The 14,773-nt window shown below is 37.5% G+C and overlaps 1 protein-coding gene across 2 annotated transcripts in view; it reads right to left on the minus strand.

The window, feature by feature from the left end:
* Positions 1–465: 465 nt before the first annotated feature.
* The window catches only part of AGMO (alkylglycerol monooxygenase), a 357,324-nt gene continuing 343,016 nt past the window's right edge, over positions 466–14,773 (minus strand). For both annotated transcript variants that reach the window (XM_002720858.6, XM_089315166.1), the window contains one exon: positions 466–1,375. In XM_002720858.6, the coding sequence (XP_002720904.2) occupies positions 1,301–1,375 (75 nt within the window). In that variant the 3' untranslated portion in view covers positions 466–1,300. The remainder of the gene's footprint in view (positions 1,376–14,773) is intronic.

The following is a 14,773-nucleotide window of genomic DNA, read 5'->3' on the forward strand; positions in this document are numbered from 1 at the left end:
TAAGAAGTATAAAAGGATGAATGAAGTAAAGCCAAACCCCAGTTCTGACGCTTGAGATATAATTTGTTAATTCTTCCATCATGCAAACTGTAATTGGCCACTGCTGTTCCAGTGTGAGGGACAAATGTGCTGGACTCTTGCATCCTGAATAGACACCTGCAGCCAGACACTGTTAATAGCCACATATTTTCCTCTGTTTAGGGCTCAAGGAACGCATTCATATAGTGAGGTGAACAAACCCACCAGACTCCCTAACCCAGTGATGAAGACGTGCACAGCCCAATGACCAACAGCACTTTTTATGATTTAAATTACAATTTGAAACCTAAAAAATATTGAAGGGAGGAAGGGAAAATTCTCTTTATTTTATTCTGTTTCTCCCTGTCTTTTCCCTCCTAAGGAAATCCCTGGCAGATTTTTTTTTCACAATTCCAGTGAACAGTGTACACATAACACTGTGGGCAATTTTATTTAGAGAATTTTATTAATATTATCGTGACAACTCTTGATACAGGAATTATTGATAAGGAATGGTCCTTAACTGGCAAAGCAAATTGACCAAGCATATTAGATGAACATATCACAATTTAGTCAACTGAACAAACTACTTTTGACAAAATTTATTAATTTTCATTTCAGTGATGTCTTTTTCTGTAATGTAGCTCTTCATCTTACATGAGTTTGAAAAGATAAATCCAGCTTTAGGCAGACAACTAATTAATAAATTTTCATGATGACAAACACAAGGGTACCTTCAAATGAAATATACAGATAAGCTTATTTTGGTGCAAAGCATGCCTGAACCCCAAGCATGATTTTTTTTTTCATAATATGCATTTTATGTGAACTTTCGACAATCCCTCATTTGCATGAATTTCAAATTTTTTGGCCAAAATTAGCTTATCATTTTAGTTTCATTTTGCCTTAGCTTTTTAAAGTCCTTTGGTATATATCAAAGCACAACTTTAGGAAACATCAGGGCAATGTTGTCAAAAAAAAAAAAAAAGCCAATGCAATATTCATCCTTTGTTCATTTTTTTTTACATTTTCTCCCTTTCTCTTCTACAAGTCTAAGATGCCATCAGTGAACACAGCTTTGTCATACTTGAAATCATTTGTTTTTCAACTATCAAAATAAAAGTAATTGTAACTGCTTTTAATTTTAATAGAAAGACATAAATGTGAAAGCAAGAAAGCATAAAGAAGTAGTTCACGTAAGCATTACATAAGACAATCATAGTTCCACATGAAGGAATATACATTGTTATGAACGGACTCGAAACTTGTGCACAAACTCAGCTCATTTCCACAGGCTGGAGGCAAGTTGTTTCATGCTTCTCACTCCCCAGAAGGCAACACAAATGGAGAAAAAAATCTGAAGAAACAGAACATAAAGAAGAAAATCAAGTAGAAGTAAATCAGTACTTTTGTCCAACTAAATTAAAACATCTTAGCGGAAAACGAACATCAACATTTTAAAAAGCTAAATCATTTAAACTGAATGTAGCTGTTATTCACGAATAGAATTCAGCCAATTCAACTTAAAATGTGCTATTACGTGAAGACAGAAACAGGAGGAAAACGTTTTGTTTCTCTGGCTGTTTTCTTCTGCTCACAAATCTGAGTCATTTCCAGCGATGGGGTTAGCATCAGACAACAAATGACATAGAATTCTCTTTGCATGTGGGTGGGGCTACTGCAGGCCCTATGCACCTGAGGAAATGACGTCATTGCTTGTGTGTAGGAACCCTTTGGAATAGGAGACATGAAAACACTGGGAAAGAATCTTTGCTGTCTGAGGCAACTTGACCTTGCTTCAGAGGACTGCATCCAACAGGAATTACATTCTAAGCACCACAGCTAACCTACCTTCCTGGGCTTTTGATCTTATCAGGTGTGAAAATGTAATGGCAAAACTCTTTTTCAGATGAAAGACATAACTAAATCATCACATGCAGCCTCCAGAGCACACTGAGGCCGCTCCCTCACGCTTAGGCAACAGCAGAAACTCAACAGTAAATCTCAAGTCAGATGCACGGAACGCTTGAGGTCTAGGGATTCTACCAAGAAGGATGACGGTCGTGGCTATGATTGTCCATTTTGCATAATCTGAGCCCTACAATGCCCGTTTACCCACGTCTTCTACTCCTGAGACAACAGCCAGGTTATCCAAGCCTTCCACTCCTCCTGTGATAACACCAGGTCATCCCACCCTTCTGCTGGTCCTGTGAGAACATCCGGGTTACCCACGCCTTCTACTCCTCCTGCAGGAACACCAGATCAGCCCACCCTTCTGTGCTCCTGAGATACCATCTGGCGTCAGTCACAGTCCCTGCACCCCTGAGATCTTCCTAAGCCAATGCCACTAGCGTCTCGGGGAGTCTGGCCAGCAGACTCAACCCAGGGCCCACGACGACGGTTTCTCGGGCGAGAAAAGAACGAACGACGTTTATCCATCTTCAGCAGACTTTTTATTAGAGAAAGTAAACCTGACAGAGGGAGGAAGAAAGGAGAGGAGAGAGAGAAAGAGAGCTTCCGCCTTACACCCGCAGCTTATGTACAAAATGCGACCAATCAGGAGCAAGCTAGAGTCCATGCATCGGGCACACCAATCCGGTCTCTGTTCACGTGAAAGGCACACGTCGTTCGGCCAATCAGGTGAGGTGTCACGCAGCAGGCAGGCAGACAGACTCACTGCGGGGGTCCTGCCACCATCTTGTTGTTTACCGCGACCTGGATCCCTCTGCCTCCGGAGAGCCCCACCCGTATTAAAGCCCCCCGGTCAAAACTGAAAGTAAAAACCTCCGCCTAGCGATACCGCCGCGGACTATTCCCCGAAAAGCCAACCTCCCCCTTTCCCTTCCTGTAGCTCCAATCACTAAGGGAAGGGGCTGCTTTCCCCACCGCTGTGTTAGGGGTGTGGCAGTTAGAATGGGGAGTAAAGAGAGCTTTGTGTGAGGATTTCTCTGTATTTTTTCTTGTACAAATTTCCTGTCAAAACTACTAAAATAGGATAGGTTCTCCCCAGGAAAACTATCACTATTCTTGGAAGATCCTTCAAAATATCACAGGGGCGCACGTTCAAGTACTAAGAGGGAGGCACAGAAGCTAGTGTTCTAGAGTTGGAAACTAAGGTAAAGCTGGAGCCATAAACTGAGGCAGGACAATGCACAGAGAATGCCCCCAACCAGTGCTCAGTTTACTACTAAAGTTTGAATAATAGCAAGGGATCTACCAATGATAATAAAACAAAATCACTCCCAACCGCTGATGTTTAGATTGATGACTGAGTTGTTCCAGCTTCATGTGAGACTTCTGGTTCTTCCTAGAGAACCCTCATCCTTTATATTAGCTAGTCTGATAGCTCACTTCTGATCTACACATTCCTTCTGGCCTATAACACTCACAATATGAAAAGGTATGAAAAATAAAATCAGCAGCAATTCCGAAGTTGAAGTCAAGAATAATATTAACATTTTGGAGTTGCCTCAGAAGTCAAATACAATATATTTAAAAGCTGGACTCGATTTTGTTTCTTCTGACTGTAATTCAAGAGAAATGACCTCATGGGATTTCTCACAGTGGTGCCAGGTAAAATAATGCCAGGATTGGAGAAATACATGTGAAAGCTTAGACTTTGCAAAGAATTGTCTTTATGGATGTGGATTGGCTAATGGTGACAGAGATGTGGCTAAGAAGACAGCCACTCAAGTGAGATGGAGGTGAAAAGTCGTTCATATTGGAGCGAATGGCTGCATTTAGATCCAGAATATTCTAAAAGCACTTAATAGATACCTTGTGTTGTACAAGGTACTGGAATCTGAAATATATCTGGCAAAAGAAATTTTATGGGTTTTTTGAATCTCATGTCTATAGTTGCATGGATCAACCATGGAAAAAGGCTAAGGACTATTATTTCAGTGACAACTTGAAATCTGTATGTAAAAATGTGGGTGTCAGAATTTCCCTCTTTCCCACTCCTTATCCCCAGTCCACCCATTCTTTCATGTGGATGCCCGGTAATATTAAGAAGTCTGACCTAAAGAGAGTGGAAGAGATTGCAAGGCTAGTTCATGATGTGCTAGTTAATCTGCCAGCACACAACTAAATCTCTCCACTTTTGGAATTGTGATTTGAGTTTTATTCCCTGGAAGACCCACCCCTAAGTAAACCACAGAGATTGTCCCTTCTTGGTTATCTAAAATATGCTTAACTTCTTGTCCAGAATGCAGTGATACAGTTTGCAGTTCCACTTGCTCTTCTGTCTTGTTTGTTGCTTTGGAGCTCCTGCATAGGAGCTGATGAAGCACAGGGCCCAGAAGCAGATTATGTGGTTGTGCAATGGAGACCCTCACCTGCGCCAGGGTTTGTCCTGGCTGCCTCTTCTAGTTTATGACATTGAGTTGTCACAACAAACCTTGAGGAATTGGTATCTGACAACTGATGAGGAAATGAGAACTCAAAATTGATGTGGTTTACCAAGAAATCACAAAGCTTTCAAATATTAGAGCTGGGAAGATGTGTTACATTGACTTAGTATCTTCAAATCTGAAGATTCAGTCCCATAAATATCATCATCCATATGATGATCAATCCATTTCCATTAGGAATCACCTAGATTTTCCTGGGTATTTGTTTTGTATTGTTTTGCTTTGTTTTTTAAGTCAGTAACTGCTAGGTTTCTAAGACCTTTTCACAATCAATGTTTCAAGAACAATTGGAGTTTTTATATATAATGAAATCCAGATTGGCACAAAATCACAGAAATTAAATAAGTGGATATACCCTTCTAAAAGTATGAACTACCTTGAAATAATTACCTAGTTTTATTGCAAACTGTTTGCATAGATCAATAAATTTTCTTTCATATTTTGAGTGTGTGTTTCTATGTATATGTAATATACATTATAAATATAATGTGCACTACATATATAGCATTAGGCTAGAAAATTATTCAGCATAGACTCAACCACTTAATTATAGCAGTGATTCCATTTTAAATTTTCCTTATCCAACTGTTTTCCTGACTTTTGTGTGAAGCTATTCATTCTAAGCTTTCAGAGTTGATCACATTAAATATGTAACTTTAAATTTTGGTTCATTGACATGTTTCTCAATCAAATATTTATTAAATGAAGATAGGAGAATTCCCAGTTAGGCAAATAGCATAATAAATGGAAATTCCAGTATGTTTTTTGCAATATTCTTCTGAGATCTACAGATATGATGTTTCTGGATACGTATGAACTCAATGTACACTTATTTTGTCCTAGGTCTGAGCAAGTCCATGATTTTCACAGCTGGATGCAAAATAGGAAACAAAGGAAGTTCATTCTCAGTGTCAAGCCCTCCTTGTGCTAACACATCATTAGTGGCCCTTGTCTTCAGTCCGTTTCCTTGACTTCCCAGGCATTTCAACTCGGATGCCTGAACCTTGGCCTGTACAGATGCTCTCGACACTTCCTCCACTACTTTCCAGAACCTTCATCAAGTGGCAGGTGGCTAATCTAAGCCACTAATCCATATTAAAATGCTAGTGGGACATGGTGTGCTGTTCTGCTGCCCCTCCCAATTATGTCTGTGTTTTAAGAGGCTTGATTCCAAACGGCTGTAAGGACGAGGAGAGGAATTGCCTCTTAAAGGTGAGAGAAAATCATCCCAGAAGCTGTGGTTTTTGCATGTGGCATGTCGGCAAAGCACAAAGCCAGTACATTTGTCTTGCACCAATGTACATGTCTGCCTCTACTGATTTTAACCCACACATTATGTTATTAATAAATGACTTCATGAGCAAAGGAAGTCGAATATAACCTAGAGCTTCGGGCAATGTCAATTACAACTAGCACATTCCACAGCCTTTATGGCACTGATAAAATGAAGTACACTTATCAACTCATCTAACCTTTAGTTAAACTTGAAAATAAAATGAAAGCCTTAAAGTAACTATTCATTAGACAAATAAAATCTCTGAAATGGCTAAAAGCCATTTTGATTCTCAAACATGGATACTTACTGTCACAAATATTTAAATGGGAAATATTCACCGAGATATCAAGCTACTTCAAAGAGCTTATGAAAAATGGAATTAGAAGACAACTTTATTTTGTTACAAATAATTAAAATCCATGCATGTTTTTTCATACCACACATTGTCTGCGAAATTTCTGAAGACCTCTTTTATATTTAATTTAATTTATACCTGTTGGCAGTAACAGTAAACTTATGTGTATACTCCTGAGTCACTGATAATTTGAATAAGTGTTTTGTTTATTTGTATAGTTTTATATTCTATCTTGCCAAGGAAAAAGCTAGATTTACTTTAGTTATGAAATGACACTTTTGTTAAAACTTGAGACAGTCACCTTACAAAATATTAGAAAAATAATGTATGTTTCTCTGTTGATTTTCTAAAATTCTTTTGGAATGGATATAGTTATTTTATGTCCCTATCAAATTTCTAAAAAGAAGAATACGTTATAACCTAGTAATTATTCTGACACTGGCAAGACTCAGAAAAATAACAGTTAAGTGACTGATTAACAGAACTAAAATCAATCATAACAGGAAGAATTTCTTTTAAGGGAAATGAATTGAACAAGAATTATTTTTGACTTAATTATTTGGAAAAAAATGAAATCCATTCTTTGTTAAGACAACAATGTTTTGTTATTTGCATGGTGATTATTCCTGCTGTAGAGATAAAAATCCAGAAAGTTCAAACCTGAATTCTACAGCGCTTCTTTATTTCTTATTAATGCAAGAGAATAAATAAGCACAAACAAAACTAAAGTAGAAATTAGAGCCCAAAGTACTGAAGGAGGTTCCTACAATGAAAACTGCAGAAAGGTATTAGGTAATGACAGATTTTGAGGTTTGTAAGAACAAGACAAATGTCAACTCTGAAAAAATAGGAATTATCAGTTTTACTTCCGGTATATTCTCCCAAAACACTCGGTCCTATGCAGCCAAAAAAACAAAGCCCCAGAGAGAAAATTTCCAGACAATGCACCTATTACTTGGAAGTCTTGCATTTTCTTTTTTTGCATATTTCTATAACCCTTTCCAGGGACAATTCCATCACAGCTGTGTTTTATATAAGATCATGGGAGGATTTATTGCTATTTAGATTTTAAATCAAACATAATTAGTTTTCACTAGTTTTAAAATATGTATTAAAGTTCTTAGCAGAGGAAGAAAAGTCTGCAAAGAAAGCTCATTGGAATCCCCTTGTGATAACAATGTCTGGTTTGAAAAAAATTTATCTTCCCCACCCTTAACTACTTACTTACACTTTCATTTTAAATTTATTTGATAGGCAGAGAGACATAGAGACAGACAAACAGAAAGAAAGAGAGCTCCCATCTACCATTCCCCAAAAGCCTGCAAAGGCTGGGACTGGGTCTGGCAGAAGCCAGGAGCCAGGAACTCAATCCAGGTCCTCAATGTGAGTGACAGGAGCCCAATTACTTGAGCTGTCATGGCTGCCTTCCAGCGTTAACAGGAAACCACAGTCAGGAGATAAGTCAGGAACTAACTCCATGTATTTTGATATGGAATACCAGCATCTTAACCACTAGGCTAAATGACTTCTGATACTAATTTTTAAATGAGAGGTTGTAATAAACCTGCACAATCAAGTTTTTTTTTTTTTAAAAAAAAAAACTGAACACAAAAAATTAGAATAAAGCTTTATAATCCTTTAGCTGAACTCTGAAAACAGAGAAATCATATATCTCATTATTTGACTACTCAACAGGAGGCAATTAGCCTGACAAAATCTCGAGGCTCAGTTTACACAACAAATGTAGCATCTTCCACCTCAGCTGTTTCTTAAGTTCCCCAGAACTGGTTCTGTCTTATTACGCACAATGGTTACTCACTCCTAAAAGTCTAAACTTCCCAACAAAATGTGTATCCTTTGCAATGGTACTTCTGAAGACAATTCAACTGTTCATCTGGACAACGTTTGTGCTATCACAGTTACATTCGAAAACCATAAATACTAGAAGCAAGGTTAGAGATCACTTAGAGGTCTTGAAGGCATAACTACAATTCAGTGAATATATTTGAACACAGTTGGCATGAATTAGCTACCGTACATGCAAATCCATCTGGTCGAAATTGTATGAATCATAATTAGCATAAAGTGAAAATAGATGTTACATGTCTCCAAAACATCTGTGGATTTTTCATCTTTGAATGCAAACTTTTGAGTAAAATGCCTTTATAGTTAGTATTTCCAATACTGCCCACTGGTGTTGTAAGGATATGGGAATCTGATAATATGGTTTTTAAAATTCCCTTTGGTTAACGAGTACATTCTTGCCTTTCCTTGGAATCAATGATGCATTGTCTTTGTCTAGTCACATTCTTTCCCTGGAAAATTTCTAGATGTTTTTATGCACAAACTCTGTATCTTTTCAATTTTACCTAATTATATTTTTTGTTTGCAGTCAGTCAAAAGGACAAATGTGAAGACAAGCCCAACTTCCCAAAATTAACATGTAGAAAAAATAATTGGCAATCAAAATTGATTAGACACAATTGATATTCACGAGGCAGCCAACATATATCTTAAAAAGGAGGCTGACATATATTTATTTATCTTTTTCATCATTCAGGTTCTCAATACTTCAGAACAATTACACTTTTTATAACTTTTCCTTCAACTACAAAAGAGAAACAACACAAATGCAAGGAGAAAAGGGTTGCAATAAGGTAAAATTACCAAAAGGCCCAATATCATTTGTAAGAAGTTATGTCAGGGAGAATGTTGACCACTGTGTTGGGAAGAATATCTTAGCAAAGGTGTGCTTTTATTAAAAAGAATATTTTTACACCAAGAATATTCCCGGTACTTGTACTTGCCATGGAACCTCACACTTTACTTTTTATGGATGTCAGAAGGAAGTGAAAAAAAGTGCAATGACAACTTTACAGGATGGTCTGTTTACATTTTTATAAAACTGGGAATAAAACAAGAGATGGAAAATTACAAGGGACTTGGTGAACATTACCTAGTTTCACTCTGTGCTGAGATTCTTCAGTCTTCACATTTGAGATCAGCAAACCACTCGAAATAACCTAAACCTCATACCCTAAAAATTATGGCTGAACTTTTTCTCTTTCAAGGGTTAAGAGCCCAGAGAATTTGAAAATACAATATTTAAAGTTCCTTCTTTTCAGTTCCATATTTCTGCAAATAACTTTTGGTTACAACTAGAAATAAAATTTCATCAGCACAAAATTATTTACCTCATACTCAGTATGTTTTGCAACTGAAGAGGTTGGAGTCAAATCATGTGTCCTAAAAGAACTTTCTCAAACAATGAGAAACACGACAATTCACATAAATTCCAAAACATTATACCTTCCTGATACTCTTTTACTTCTATGAGCTTTAAAACATTCTATAATCATAGCTCTGTTGTGACACAACTCATCAAGAAAATCAGTCAGCTCTGATCTTCTACTGAAATGCTCACCCCAATTCTATCACAACAGCCCCCTGATCACCATTCTATTCTAAAGAGAATGCTTCTGGCATTTCTCTGACACATAGCAAGAGTCTGAGGCATCTCACATGGATAACAGTCTTTAATACTTGAAATACAGAAACTTAAATCCACAAGAGCATGTACTTAGGAACACAGAGTATCAGCCAACACTGAGTCTCTGGAATTCTCAGTCTGCTGTAAAAATTTCTTGGTACTTGTCTACTATCTAGGAAACAAAACAAGTTATCTTGAAATACGAGTTCCATTTTAGGTCAAAAATGCCGCATTTTTACAGAAGTCATCGCGATGTCTAGTTTTGAAAAACAGGACAGTCTATCTTGGAAAGCTGTGCTTTGAAAACATCGCCTCGTCCTGTGTGTGCTGTGTCAAAGCAGGAGTGGAGCCCCAGTTAATGGGAGCCTCCCCAAGTCGGCTCTGCGGAGGCCAGCAGCTCACAGATGGCTTGCAGCTTGGGGGATTGCTCTCTGTGTTCTGCCAGAGTTGGGGCTGCCCAAATGGTGTCTCTGAAGTCATAAACTGCATCCTCCCCAACCAGCCATGCCAGAACTGGGCCCGAGGGGGTGCACAGTCTTGGCTGATGGGAAACCAAGATGGCTTCCTAAGGAAGCCACAGCTGCTTTCCTGCGAGGTGCCCCAGAGGCCGCCTTTTCCCGTCCTTTCCATTTTTGACTACCTGTTCTGGCAACAGTTCCAACAAAGGCCGAGGCAGGCGGCAGGCACCCAGCTGTTTTCAATAAGCCTTGGCAACATAGGTGCTGATTACATAAACATTGCAGACATTTGAAGAGCGGATTTTCTAGCTTTCAAGCTATAAAAAAGGTGTGAGCCTCTACCAACACCCCACATCTCTGTTCCAAATAATGGTGATGATGATGAGGATGGTGGTGGTGGTGGCTTTAATTATGAAAGCAAAGATTATTCAAGAAAATGATATCCTGATCTGGTGGGTAGGACCTCAAATTATACAGAGTATTGGGAAGATGAGAAATCTGCTTTTCACAAGAAAGGAAATTCATATTTTTTTTCCTCCTAAATGAAGCAGCAAGGTCAAAATGTGTACTTAATTTGACTTCTTATCTTTCCCATAACCAAGGCAGAAAACAATCAGATGTGACATTATCCATTTGAATCATATAATACAGTTTTTTCATTGACATGTATTTTAAAACTGAATTTTAAAGTCTGTTAAGATCTCCACCTAATATATTAATGAGATATCATTATGAAATCCTTTATTTATGTTAATATCAACTCTAGAAATCTAGAGATGTGGATATTCATTTTAATTAAGATGAATTTTCTGAGCTTTTAGCGATTATAACCATTTAATAAATTTAATATCTGAACACTGAAAATGTAAATAATGCCCTCATATTTATAGTTAAAAATGCAGTTTTTTAATACTTTCTTTATTTGACATGAAAATAATAATTTAATTAAATACTGAAAGAAATAACTTGGAACTGCAGTATTCTGTATTTCCAGGTGACTGTTCAATTTCCTGTGAAATAAAGTGATGTTCCTACTAGAGTTGCACTTAATCTAAGATTCCCACTTATTTTGGATCATGCAGTTCACAAAAATGATCTTTGGCTATGTCAAGTCTCTTTAATACATTTCCTGTTCTTTCAATAATTTTCTTTCCTCTTGAGGTGGTGGAATATGTTATTTGATCTGGGTTTTAAATTGGACTGTTTCAAAAAATGAATGCTACTGAATAAAAGCAACCCAGGGAATTGTTTTCAGGTTCTTTTAGAAGCATAATTTTGGACACAGTGATTAATTGCTAATGCAAAAACACGAAGCTATTCATCATAAAATGAAAATATCATTGGTAAATTAGTGAAGAGACTATGAATGATGTTCTGAATAAACATCACAGTTCACTCAGGACACAAAATGACCTATTAAAACCAAAAGAATTCTGGGAAAAGAAGAGTGAGTTGCTCCAGTTCAAGGCTTTGCCTCATGAGGTTGTTTGGATTGTAAGTTTCTGCATCATCAATAGCTTCCCCAATTTTTCACACAATTACAGTGAATGCTGACGTAACAGTTATAAATTGTAAAGTACTATCAAGATAAAAAACATAGATGGTTAAAGGATGCTAATTTTTGTTATAATGACAATATAGCAAAAGTAGAAGCAGAGGGAAAAGAAGAGATGAACTATCAGCAAAATTTGGAACACAATAGATGTTAGCCAACAGGTCATAACTTAAAAGGATGCCTTTGAAGTTTTGGATATATAATAGTTGCTGGGAAAATACAAATCTATTACAATCTGAGTTAAGATTTTACTAACTACAATTATAGACCCATCATTATTTGTTGTATATCCATTATGTAACTTACACTTTAAGAACATGGAGTTTGGGTCTGGCACTGTGGCTTAGAAGGTTAAACCTTTACCTTCAGTGCCTGCATCCCATATGGGCAACAGTTTGAGTTGCACCTGCTCCACTTCTGATCCAACTTCCTGCACCCACGTGGGAAACCTGGAAAACGCTCCTGTCTCCCGGCTTCAGCCTGGCCCAGCCCTGGCCCTTGTGGCCATTTGGGAAGTGAACCGGCGAATGGAAGATCTCTCTGTATCTCTGCTTTTCAAATAAATAATTAATTTTTTAAAAATGGAGTTTAATGTATTTGTTAAGCTTTATGTCAGCCCTTTGTTATTCATTTTAGTCCTAAAATCATTTTAATAGTAATTCCTTCCTTCTGTGTGATGCAAAAAATATGGAATAAATAATTTTTTTAAAAAACCTTCCCACCCACTCCTATCACCAAACTTCTGTTTTCAACATTCATGTTGCATTAAATGCCTTATTCATAACCAAAGCCACCTTCAAAATAATTATTTGTATGCAGACCCTTTTCCAGAGAGGATCCTGAGCAACATAAAGGGAATATGTACACTAAAAGTTCTACAATAAACAGACAATTCTTCAGTGGTGGTGTTTCTTGAACCCTTCTTTGACAAGTATAAAGAGTAGCACATTGAGCAAAGCTGAGTATTCTGAGCAGAGACAAGACAATGAAATGCAAAATCCTTGGACCAAGCAATTGAGAGCTGAATTGCTTAATAAGGGACTAAATTTGAAGGAAATAATGAAGAAAGGTAGGAAGACTGCCATGGAGGACTTTTTAATCCCATACCTTTGCTGTTTTGTCAACAATATCCCACTGCATGCAAACAGTACCCTACTGAAACTCTTGAAAACTTATTAAAAACTATTATTTAATGAATATAAATTTCCAAAGTACAGCTTATGGATTACAATGGCTTCCCCCCCCCATAACGTCCTTCCCACCCGCAACCCTCCCCTTGCCAACTCCCTCTCCCCTTCCATTCACATCAAGATTCATTTTCGATTCTCTTATATACAGAAGATCAGTTTAGCATATATTAAGTAAAGATTTCAACAGTTTGAGTATAAACTCTACATAGGAAAAATGAATATATGAAAATCACAACTGACAGCACAGTAAACTTCCAGGTTCTTTTCCAATCAACACATTCCTGTATTCATTCACTGTTTGGTTAGTGCTAGGTGTAAAATACATAAGGAAAAAAGAGCAATATCTACTTTAAAGTAATGGATGTGTAAAAAATTACATGCTCTTAGTTCCCACTAGGCTGCATGAATTCCCAAACATTTACCGTAGTCTTGCTTTACTCCAGGTATTTCACCGTTACTGAGAACTTACTGGTGAGTAATGCAGTCCTTTAATTCACGGAACTTAAATCTGCAAAGTTGTGAAAGACTGTATCTGTTAAAGTCTGGTAGATTTGTGTCCACATATTCAAAAGCTCAGAGTTCTCTTTACAATGATATCATTAAACTGAAAAGTGTTTTCCTAAAGCTAGATCTATCATTGGGTTTTAGGACATTTTCCACTGACTTAGGTTATTTGTGAAATGAATCACACTCCCTACAGCTGCCTTACAGAATTCTTATATTAGGAAGCGATGAGTCATCTTCATGTAGCAGATAGAGTGTTCCCTAAAGGAATCATAACTCAGTGCTGTGAGTGGCATTTCTGGATACAAAACAAGTGCATTTAAATCACAATTCCACCTTGGGCAAGTGATTCAATCTTACCAGGCCTCAAGATCTTCACCTAAAAAATAATAATGCTATAAATTTCTCCAGATGATTACTTGAAATCAGGTTAATGAATAACTCATCACAAGGCTTTCTAGATACAAACTCACAGCCAATGTTAGTTTGTTCCTGTGTTTTCATGGTTGCTCTTGAGTTGCTGTTGATAACGGGCCAACCCTGACAGCAATGCTTTCCAAACTCTGTTCTGTAAATACATCATTGCGGTTTCTCAGCATTATGTTTAACTTACTTATTTTTCAACTATTATTTACATAAGAGAAATACAAAGCCATCATTTTTTAAGGGATAGGATGAAGCAAGTATAATGGAAGTTCCAATATTTACTCTTTTTCTTCCCAGTGTATCCTCTCACTGGTCACTTTGGAAGCCACAATCAGAAGTATCAAGAGGAGTGGGCATTTAGCTGAGTGGCCAGGACACAGAGTAAGACAATAGGGTGGGCACTGCAGCACAGTGGGTTCAGCTACCATATGGGACACCCACATCTCATAATGGCATCTTCCTGGGTTTGGCCTGGCCCAGCCATGGCTGTTGTGGGTGGCTGGGGAGTCAACTGGTGGATGGAAGATATCTCTGTCTCTCTCTTTTGTTCTGTCTTACAAGTAGATCAAAATATACGAAAATTTTAAAAAGTGATACTTGTGCCCCACATTGGAATGCCTGGGTTCAAGACCTAGTTCTACCTTCCAACTCCAGCATTCCTGCTAATGAAGACCCTGGGAAGCAGGAGTGATGCGTTCCTGCCATCCAAGAGAGATCTGGATTGAAATCCTGTCCCCGAGAGGGACATTTAGGTAGTGAACCAGTGGATGAGATCTCCTTCTCCTCTCTTTCTCTCCTTCCCTCACAAACAACTATCTAAACACATTTTTAAATAGAAGTATAAGCAAATCTTCAAATTTCCAAAGTTTGCTGTTCTGGAAAATACCTGAGTAGGATCTCTAAAATCTGATTTCTCATCCTTTCTGTCACAGTACTCTGAATGCTTTTATTTTCTCAAAGTATCTTTCTTTTTCTGTCCGGTAAGACTGAAGAAATAGAAAATCTTTAGGGTCTGCTCTAAATCCTATTAACTCAAAAGCTAATAGATTGACCCCCATCCTGTTGGAGACATAGAAAGTTCCCAAGCTA

The sequence above is a fragment of the Oryctolagus cuniculus genome, chromosome 16 (genome assembly GCF_051225735.1).
Source record: "Oryctolagus cuniculus isolate XC-2025 breed Fujian yellow rabbit chromosome 16, ASM5122573v1, whole genome shotgun sequence".
NCBI classification, from domain to species: domain Eukaryota; kingdom Metazoa; phylum Chordata; class Mammalia; order Lagomorpha; family Leporidae; genus Oryctolagus; species Oryctolagus cuniculus.